Genomic DNA, 10,733 nt, shown 5'->3' on the forward strand with positions numbered 1-10,733 from the left:
CCCTTCTGCCGGCTTGAAGGAGCGGTGGTGGCGGGGGGACGGTTTCTGGTGAAGGACCAGGGCCCACTTCCGGCTCGGCGGGCAAGCGGAGCGGGTAGGCCGGGGGTAGCGGCGGGGGCGCGGGGTATTGGGAGCCCCGGTGAGGACGAAGGAGGGAGGCACAGAGGGTGGGAGAGCCGAGTGCGGCCTCCGGAGTTCCTTTGCTCAAGCGAGGGCCCGCAGGGGATAGACCCAGAGCGGCCCCTGTTAGAGACATAAGTAGTTACTGCCTCACGGGTGCGTTTCTTTCTCTTCCCCCTCAGGAGCAGCAGCGATGTAACCTGCTCAGTGCCAGCGCTGCGGCCTGGAGCGTCGTGAGGCACTGAGCGGCGGCTTTCGTGGCGCTCGTAGTCGGCTTCATTCAGGAGTGTCACCCAGCTCCCATTGCTGTCCAAAGCTTAGCCCTTTCCCCTGCGACAGGGCTCCTCTGTACCACAGCGTTCGGGAGCCTTCTCCTGGGCAAAGATGCTGCGATATTGGGGCGAGATTCCAGTTTCATCTAACCAGGCCAACCGCAGCTCCTTTGACCTGCTTCAGCGTGAGTTCCGTACAGTGGAAGTCCAGGATCCTCCACTGCACCAGCCTTCTGCGAACAAACCCCGTCCCACCACCATGCTGGACATCCCCTCGGAGCCCTGCAGCCTCACCATTCACACCATCCAGCTCATCCAGCACAACAGGCGGCTGCGCAGCCTCATCGCCATGGCTCAGGCTCAGAACCAGCAGCAAGCGGAGGGTATAAAAGCTGAAGACAATGAACCTCTGCCGTCTCGTCCGGCCTCTCCGCCTCTCCCTGATGACCTGCTTCCTCTGGATAGCAAAACCCCAAAAATGCCATTTCAGCTGAGGCACAGTGACCCGGAGAGTGATTTCTACAGGTGTGTTGGTATTTCCTTGGGTTGGTTCTTGACTGAACCAACTGAGTGTTTTTGAACATATATATATATATATAGCTACATCAATTCCATTAGGCTGAAGGGTCAAACACTTGATTTCAAAGTGCGAAACAGGCTTCAGAAAGGAAAGGTTGAGTTTTCTGTTGTGTGGATAACATGCACATTATTTAAAATAAATGTGCTTTTGTAAGAGTTCAGTGGCCAAGGACCTGAGATGATGTGACTATCACATTTTACCCCATTTCTTGGTGTTGTGCTGGTGATGAGCATGGGTGAAGGGAATTCTTGTTTCTGGTACTGACCCTACTAGCCAAGGGCTGGACAAAACATAAAGGAAGGTTGTATTGCTTCTACCTCAGCAGCCAATGTTTGACTAAATACTGCTGCCACCACTGCCCTGTCTACCCTTCTGACAAGCACTAAATTCACAAGGACATGCTGCATCTCTTGCAGGATCTTGCAATACTTTGTAGTTTACATGCATTTAAATTCAGGGATAAATCCTCACTACATTACGTTCCCATTCTTAGATTGAAGGCTGTGCACCAATGGACATGATGTATGAGAGGATAATGTTTCTTAGTTTTTAAAATGGGGAGACTGTGCACCAGTGAAATAGAACTTACAGTTAAATCCCACAGAGATCGTTAATGGCCTGAGGTTGTATAAAATGCATTTTATTGCATGATGATGCTTTTGGTAACATAGTGCCTCTGAACATGAGGGTGATTCTTTAGTGCTGTTTGTGAAGGAACACCATCATCTTTGGAAGAAATAAAGTAATTAGCCAGGAGGAGTGAAGGGAAACACAATTGTGTGAGAAGGAAGTCTGAGCCCTGTGACTCCTGTTCTTTCTGGCCTTGTAGTTTGTAGACCTGAGCAGTGCTCTGCAATGTCTTCCCTGATGCCTTCAGTTTTAAGTTCGGTTTTCTGTGACTCTGTCCATGTTTCGGGGGGCTGTTATGTCTCTTTATTGTCCCTTGCGAGTTTCTGGGGTTTAAGGAAAGAAATGCTATTTAGCAGTCAGCCACATGGGGGAGTTTAAAGACCAGATTGTAATAACTGGATAGACATTTTTGAAGCGAGATGTTTCGTGGCTGACAGTGGATTTCTCATGAGCTGCTGTGCTTGCTAAACCAAACACATTTATGCTTTTCCAGGAAGAAAGCTTTGCATTTGTTGTTGCATGTTTGTTCTTAACTCGTTTAAGACACTTACATGCATTAAGAACAGCAGGTGCTGTTACAGCAGTAAAAATAGTTATATGGTTTGATAATGCTTGCTCTTAGTGTGTAAAAACAAATTAAAGGCCGTTCTTCCCCTTAATAAAACATGGAAGGGCTTATTTTTATTCTGCCTTCTGAAGTGCCATTGTCAGAGTTACAGTATTTGACTGAATACATATTTTAATTCAGTTTTCTTTGGCGGTAACCTGGGTTTGAGAAGAAGCAATGCATACACCTATTTAGACATAGGAAGAAAGAAAGATAAGAGTGGCAAGCCTGAATATGATCACAAGTTTCTTTAATATAGACATGTCCTTTCCTGTTGCCTTGTTATTCATTGTCATCCTTTGACCCTGCACTCTTGTCTTTTATTTTGCTATCCCCCAGGTTCATTCTGTGTGTGCCCTGTGTCCTCATCCCTGTAGCTCCTACCACCTTCTCCCTTCTGAGGTGAGGAAGAGGCAGAACCTAATCCACTGCTATTTTCCAGTTGTTTTGCTTTTTCCAATCCCCACAAATCTGTACCACCATCAGTTTTAATAACAATGCTGTTCCTTTCCTCCATTTTCATAAATACGCTGAAACAAACCTTGATTCTGGCACAGATGCACAAGGGGAGACCTGGACTCCACAGTGGAAATCTTTCACATACTTGCTTGTGGATGGATTTGGAGGACTCTAGTAGGTTTACACAGCAGGCTTTCCATTTACAAAAGCTATCTGGGCTCTTACCCACATGTCCTTTAACTCTGTTCTTATAATTTCTTGGAATTTCTCTGACGCACCAGAATATCTCAGGCTTCCCAGCTTGCAGCTGATCACATCTCTTCTGAATGTATTAAAATGTTTTCACGTTTTCTGCCTTCTGGTCCTCATGGGCCAAGGCAACTGTGCGAGAGGTGATCGCCACAGCTATTTCATCCTTGAATTCCTTTACTGTTCCCGGATGAATCAGCATCTGGACCTGCTGATTTGCAGCTGTTGCTGTTACGGTTCTTGGAATACACGATAAAGATATTAACATTTGGTTTTGGTTGGTATAGAAACAGACTGTGAGCTTAAAGTATTACCAGTGAAGAATGAGTAAGGAACTGTAGACTTGAAACTACCATTTGAACAGGAGGCTCTTACTACAATATGACTGTTAGCATTTCCTTCTCTGTTCACCTTCCTCCAATTATCATGGATCCATCTCCAAAATAAACCTATTCATTATGTACATCCTCAGATGCTTTTTCTTGTGCATGCGTGATTGGTTTCTTAACAGATTTCTCTGCCATTCTCTCATTTGTGTTCCTGACCGCATGGGATGTGTGCTTTGCATAGAAAGATAATCTGTGCACAAAACTGGGAGCTTGCAAGGGGAAGGCAGTTCATGGCAGAAGGGCTTGTAGTGAAGAAATGTCTGTACAGAGGTAGGGGAGCACATGTCAATGGGATAGGTTTAATGTTGGGAGGGGTTTGTAGCAGTGATAATTACAGCAGGCAGAACATAACTTCCCCTGATGGACTGAGCACTTTGGCTTACCCCCCAGACTGTCTGGTCTTCTGGGTTGTGCTGCTGGGACACGATTTATTTTTGCTGTTATTTTGCCATAATCTCTTGAGCAGTTTCTTTTTATGCATTTGCAGCCTTCTGTTGACGCAGCAAAGATATTTTAAAAGAGGCTTGATGAGGTTGAGGTGGAAAGAAGCCTTTTTCCAAAAGGAGATGACTTTCTTGTTTGCGTTAGTGTGCTGTGCTCTTTGATGCACTCTGACTGGTGTAGTCTTGTTTTTCCAATGTTCTTCTTTATTCTGCTGTTTTGGGAAAATGGCTCTGAAGTGACCCTGTTGCACTCCATTTGGTAGAAATTCAAGTCCAGCTCTCCAGGTGGAGAAGCTGTGGACAGCTCCAGACAATCTGCTTTCCCTTTGTACATCGCTTTATTATTGACAGTATCTCTTCAACTGGTAACATTGCTTTCAGTTTGTGGAGATGTGCTATTTTTATATGTTCTGTTTTTCAGAGGAAAAGGGGAACCAGTGACTGAGCTGAGTTGGTCCTCCTGCCGGCAGCTTCTCTACCAGTCCATGGCCACCATCCTGGCTCACACAGGCTTTGAGTGTGCCAATGAGAGTGTCCTGGAGACCCTGACAGACATTGCCCACGAGTACTGCTTGAAGTTCACCAAACTGTTGCGCTTTGCAGTGGATCGAGAAGCCCGCCTTGGGCACACCCCATTCCCTGATGTCATGGAGCAGGTCTTCCATGAAGTGGGCATTGGCAGCGTGCTCTCACTGCAGAAGTTCTGGCAGCACCGTATTAAGGATTATCACAGCTACATGCTTCAGGTGGGAAGAGCTGTAGGCACCTGACAGCACCAAGAAACGTACCCCCAGTACAATTGCTTATTCCTATAGCAAGTCCAGGGTCTTACTGAGCTAAAATCCAATTAGGAAACCATGTGGAGGGGCGTCATTAAAGCATTTTTTTGTCTGGAAGACAGAGCCCCTTATTTGTGTCTCTTCTGAGGCTTAGAATGCTCTACTGGCTGTTTGTCTGGGTTTAAGAGGAGCTTAACACATAGCTCTTGAATGTCCCAGAGAAAGGCATCAAGTAGAGGTAGAATCAGTACTGACTGAATTTTTTGCTTTAATGGGATGTTTTGCTGCTTACCATCTCGGAAAACAAGGAGACAAACAAAAATTACTAGGATGTATAGTGGCTTGTGTTTGCTTCAGCAAGGGGTGACTTGCTTAAGCTTTCGGAGTATAGGCTAGTATTGTGCTGATCTGAGTTGTCACAGAGGTGCTACTTTCAACTCTAGAGAGGACTGTGCTTTTATGGAGGAAGCAAAGGAGTTGTTAAATTCCTTGGAATAAGAGGTATCACATAAGTTGTAAGAATATGGGTATAGTTTCTCTTGGTCCATGTATTCTATGAAATTAAAGCATTTTGTTTGAATGATGTAAGACTGCCTGCTGTGGACTTAGAGAAATGCAAGGATTTGAAGTAGGAGTTTAACTCTTACTTATCAAAATCCAAGCCCTGAATCAAGTAGGTAGTCTGTGACCAAAGGTAAAACCTGCCATCTCTTCTTCCTTGTCTGAGGAGATGAGCACCAGTTGACTCATTTTGGAGCAATTACCTTGTGCTCCTTATTTTCCTGGGGTTGGCACCTTGTGGCTTACAGAAACGATATAAATCAGACATGCTTGTAAGTGTATGTTTTGTGATGGATTATAAGGTCTGTCCACAGCAGTCTCTGTATCTGAAAGTATATCTAGATGGGGGAAGTAGGCTTTGCTGTTCTTTTTCCTTCTTGCTTCTGCTGTTAGAAAGCCTTGGGATTTTCCTGAGCACAGTTTGCTGACCGTTGGGATTCAGTGGTATAAACAAGTATTTGTTAGATGCAGGTGAAATCTGAAATTTTTAATTGCTGACAGTTGTTAAATTTCTAGTACAGGCTTATGCTAAATCTTATTCCTGTATTTGTTTCGCTTCTCTCATTGGAGAAGACTTCTGAGTTTTTTGCTTTAATCTGACAGAAGATACCGAGGCTTTGGCTCAGATGAGTGTCTGAGCTGCTTATTTTTTAATGCTCGGCTAAATTTGTTCCTAGATGGGGATGGGGACAGTACTATAGGTAAAAGCAAAGAGTAAGACTGAGACACTTTGCTTTTGTTTCATCTTCCGTTTAAGTTTCTGGGCCTCATCATCTGTGTCTGAAATAAAGGTGCTCATATCTGTTTGGAGATGTATTAATGGATTAAACCTCCCTTGTTACAGAACAGAAAATGTTGTTAAAGAGGAAAAAACAAGAGTCTTTTCTGTGTAGCTGGTAACCTGTTTACTTGTTTGTTCAGGTCAGATGTTAATAATGTGGGAACAGAGTGCACTGCAGTGTAATTGCCATCAGAGTCTCTGAAGTCCCTGACCTTTCTGGCTGCTTTTTCACCCCCATTGATCTTTGACAGGTTAGCAAGCAGCTGTCTGAAGAATATGAGAAGATTGTCAACCCTGAAAAGGCAGCAGAAGACACAAAGCCTGTGAAGATTAAGGAGGAGCCTGTCAGTGATATTACTTTCCCCATAAGTGAGGAGCTGGAAGGAGATCTAGCTTCTGGTGACCAGTCTTTGCCCGTTGGAGTCCTTGGAGCTCAAAGCGAGCGGTTCTCTGCCAACTTAGAAGTAGAAGCTTCCCCACAGACTTCAGGTAGGGGTTTCTTGCTGCTCCTGGAAACAGTCCATCAGCAGGTCTATATTCCCATTTTTAATAGCAGAAGAGGGAGAGGAAGAAGGAATTGTGAGTTTTAACTAAAACACTTGGATGGGGGGGAAACTCTTAACTTGCTCCTAAATACAAACCCAAAGAATCAAAGGTATCAGTTGCTGGGATTTATTGAATATTTACTCCATTTGTGGACCCTGTAGAACACAAAATGCTTTTCATGGTGTTGCTTTTTAGGGGATGATCAAAGTTCTTGGCTTTGTTGCTGGTGTGAGGTAGATTGTTTTTCCACAGTGATGGCCCCAGGGCTTTGCTTTTTGAAGTAGGGTATTTGCTGCAGATATCAGTACTGGGTTGTTTTTTTCCAGGCTAGTGTAACAAAGGCAATAATAACTTCTGGTTTTATGCATTTTAATTTAAGAGACTGGAGTTTATCCTTATTTCTGGTAAGGAGATTCCTGGATTTTTTTTTTCCTTTTGTTTGGTTTCTTTTTTCCTGGGTAGTTTTGGATTCTTGTCCAGAGATTCGTGTTACTGAAAAGTTGAAAGCCATGTTCCTTGTGACTGAACTGAATTCAAGACCCTATATAGTTTAGGCACTGAATGAATTATGGAAATACTAATGATACTTAGTGCAGTCCTCCATATTCAGAAGTCACCCTGGTAGTGACAGTCATTGTTTTATGAAAGCTCAGAAGGGACTTAGAAGGAATGGGCTCATGGGAGTCTCTCCTGTTCTAGCATCTTTACTCCGAAGCTTGCTGTAGTTAGCTGAGGCCAGGGAAAGTGAATGGTGAGTGAAGTAGTGGGGTTATGGAGACTGCATTCTTCCTTAAAGCATCATCCCTTGATGTTGGCACTGAAGCACACTGCCAGCATGGGAGAATCTGCTGTGCTGTGCCTTTTCGATGTCCATATTATACGAGTTTTACTCTGTGCACCATTTAGTAGTGCTAAATGAAAAATGGAGAAGACATTCTTCTCCCAAAGACAGCCACTTGTGAATTTTATATAGAACATTCTGAGCTCTGGAAATCCCTGTGGTAATAGCTGTTTCACTTAAAAATCTGGTTAAAAACCAGTGAAGCCTGTCCTCCTATTCACTCTAAACTAAGCAGCATATATTGTGATGTTAGAGTATACCCTTGAGTCCATTAGTTGTTGTTTTTTTTTTTCCAAATAGCACATTCTGCTGAGTCTTAAAAAGCTGATGTTTTTCTGGAAACTCGTGTTGTTTTCCATAGTACCTCTGAAATGAGAGGTACTATGGAACTGCATTTTTGTGGGAGAGGGAACAGCAGACTCCTATGGCCCATGTGGGGTTGCGAGTGATTCATCTGGAAAGCTTTGCATTAGCATCAGCCACTTGAGACCCAGAGGTTAGCATGTTAGCTGTATATTGACTGCCTCTTTGATACTGAATTGATGTCTTCTAATTAAGAAGACAAATGCTCTGTTCCTTCCTGAAAATCCCCCTTCACTTCACAAGGGCCTATGAAAATCTCATTGCTGTGAGAATCCCAGTCTAGAGCTGGGTAGGCTGAAGAGCCTAATATCATGAGGAGCAAAACAAAGCTGCTGCACTTAGGACATCTCCATCTCAAAAATACAAGTGTGAGGCCCACAGAGAGGGCAGCAAGGCTTCAGTGTCTGAGGGCAAAACTCTTGGTGCAACATTCGTGTTTCTGCTTGTGTTTCTGCTTGTGTTTCTGCTTGTGTTTCTGCTTGTGTTTCTGCTTGTGTTTCTGCTTGTGTTTCTGCTTGTGTTTCTGCTTGTGTTTCTGCTTGTGTTTCTGCTTGTGTTTCTGCTTGTGTTTCTGCTTGTGTTTCTGCTTGTGTTTCTGCTTGTGTTTCTGCTTGTGTTTCTGCTTGTGTTTCTGCTTGTGTTTCTGCTTGTGTTTCTGCTTGTGTTTCTGCTTGTGTTTCTGCTTGTGTTTCTGCTTGTGTTTCTGCTTGTGTTTCTGCTTGTGTTTCTGCTTGTGTTTCTGCTTGTGTTTCTGCTTGTGTTTCTGCTTGTGTTTCTGCTTGTGTTTCTGCTTGTGGCTGATGAGCTGTGGGCTAGCTGTTTAATTTCATTGCAGTTAGGGAAATGGAGGCAAACCTGGGGACCTTGTTCCTCCACCCAGCAGGATAACATGAGGATTATCTCATTTGCAAAGTACGTTGAAGTTAAAGTGCTTTGAAGGTGAAATAACCTGTGTCCATACTGAAGTACTTTCAGTCATTAGTGACACTCTCAATGACAGCTGATAGAGCTGAAAGGAATAAGGCTGAGCAATGAAGAGCAATTGATGAAAGAAAGACACAGGTTTTGTGAGCATTTTTGATTGTTGTGTAGGCTGGAGCTGCAGCTCTGTGGAACTGATAAGTGTTTTAATGATGTGTCCGTTGCTGTTGAGAGGAATACATTTACTTATAATGAACATAAAAAGGACTTTTCATTAAGGCAACTGGACACCAGCGAGTACTTTCATTCTGGCTTGCTGTCTAACTGCTAAGCTAATGTAGGCTGTGTTATCTCAAAGGTCTCCTAAACCCTGGTTTGAGCTAAGCTGCTATGGAAAAGATTCCTAATGCCTTCATAAGGGAGAATTCTCAGTACAAACACTGGTGGTAGAACACTGAGTACAAATCACTGGTGGTAGATTTGTTCTCTGTATAATTGCTATTAATGAGGAGTAGTATATTGATAATAGGGAACAGTAGTAGGTTGGGCTCAGTGCAAGAGGTTTGGTTGTGTTTTCAAACTGCAGTGAAGCTCCTCGAGACACAAGGTTTGGAAAACTTATTAAAACTGGTTTCCAAGGTTTATTTATTAGCCATTTGAATTTAACCCCACACAAGGGGGACCAGATTTAAAAGTGAAAAGATTTCCAGCTTTGTTCAGTTCTGGGCTGTTTATGTCCATCTCAGCAAGGAACCCAATTAGTCTGTTTTTCCTAGGATTTTTTGTCTCTCTTAAACTGTAAATAAGCAGAAATAATGAAATCTATAATTATTGCTCTTGGGGAGAAAAACATTTGCTGTTATCAAGAAGTATGGTTTCATAGTCTTGTACAGAAAATCCTCAGTCTGCTCAGGTTGCACACTGGTCCAAAATAGCCCAGAGGAGCTACTTCTCAGCAAGGGGGTCTGCAAGGTTTAGCCAAGAAGATTTCCTTCTGTTCTGCAGAAGGATGGGATGAGACCTGTGGGTGTTGAGTACAAGGAGGCAGGCAGTCGAGTGGCTGACTGCAAGCTCTTATGTGCCTGCATTTCAGTGCTGGAAGCCCATTTACCTACTCCTCTGCCCTCATTTCACTTCTGCTGCAGAAGTCCAGTATGTCTGACAGGTTAAAGGAGGTTGCAGACATCGCAAGGACCTCATAATCATGAATGACTTCTGAACTGCCTCAGAGTCTTGCTTGTGTGGAGGGTGTAGTCCGTGTGCTGTTGGTGTACTCATTGCTGCTGAGACACTCCTGGAGAGTGATATGGGGTCTTTAAGTTGTTGTTTCTTCTCATGCAGAAAGCCATGTGGAGAATTGCTATGAAAGGCTAGCATTGTATTTTCTAGAGCAATGATCACTGGGTTATAAAAAAACAAATGCAACGTAATTTTATTTATTGTTTCACTTATTTCTTGGTGTGTTTTGTTTGTTTTCCTTCCAGCTTAGTTCACCTGTACCTTTGTTTTTGCTCCTTCTTTATCTGTGCTGCTGTCTTGCATCTGCTGTTTGTGATCCGTCTTTTTACTTAGTTACTACTGTGTGCTTTTTCTTTCTCCAGGGGCTGAGGTGAATGCTTCCCCACTCTGGAACTTGGCCCAGGTGAAAATGGAGCCACAGGAAAATGAGGAGGCTAATGTGCATGGCCATGGGGTCCTAGGCAGCGATGTCTTTGAGGAACCAATGTCAGGCATGAGTGAAGCTGGGATGCCACAGAGCCCCAATGGCTCTGAGAGCAGCTACGGTTCTCATTCTGCTGACAGTCTGATGGGATCCTCGCCTGTCTTCAACCAGCGCTGCAAGAAAAAGATGAAGAAGATGTGAAACAGACAGCCTTTTTATTTAGTCTTGAAGATATGTAATAGACTTGAAACAGACTAAGAGAATACTGTGATGGTTGTGATTCGTAAACAGGGCTGGCCCTGATGTATGAGGGACCTTGCATAAAATTATTAGAAGAGGTTTGATGTGGTGCTCTTCAGCTCCCTTCTTTTCTGGCTTCTCTACTCCCTCTTGACTCATGAGATTGAAGATCACCCTGTACATTTGATGGTGGCAAGGCTTGCTTTGACAGATTAATCCCAAAGTTACCAGTGGAAAGCAGCTGTGAGGAGATGTGCTAAGTCATAGAATCATTGAATATTTTGGGTTG

General features: G+C 43.7%; 1 protein-coding gene across 1 annotated transcript; it reads left to right on the top strand.

Moving 5' to 3' along the window:
• Positions 1–499: 499 nt before the first annotated feature.
• On the top strand, positions 500–10,533 carry SUPT7L (SPT7 like, STAGA complex subunit gamma). The gene is made up of 4 exons (XM_057397033.1): positions 500–917; positions 4,171–4,495; positions 6,122–6,359; positions 10,143–10,533. The coding sequence occupies exons 1-4, from the start codon at positions 505–507 to the stop codon at positions 10,403–10,405; spliced, it is 1,239 nt and encodes a 412-aa protein (XP_057253016.1). The 5' UTR covers positions 500–504; the 3' UTR covers positions 10,406–10,533.
• Positions 10,534–10,733: the final 200 nt, after the last annotated feature.

This window comes from Pezoporus wallicus, unplaced genomic scaffold (assembly GCF_028554395.1).
Source record: "Pezoporus wallicus isolate ANWC-B61680 ecotype Strahan unplaced genomic scaffold, APGP_CSIRO_Pwel_v1 contig_14703, whole genome shotgun sequence".
In the NCBI taxonomy this organism is placed as follows: domain Eukaryota; kingdom Metazoa; phylum Chordata; class Aves; order Psittaciformes; family Psittacidae; genus Pezoporus; species Pezoporus wallicus.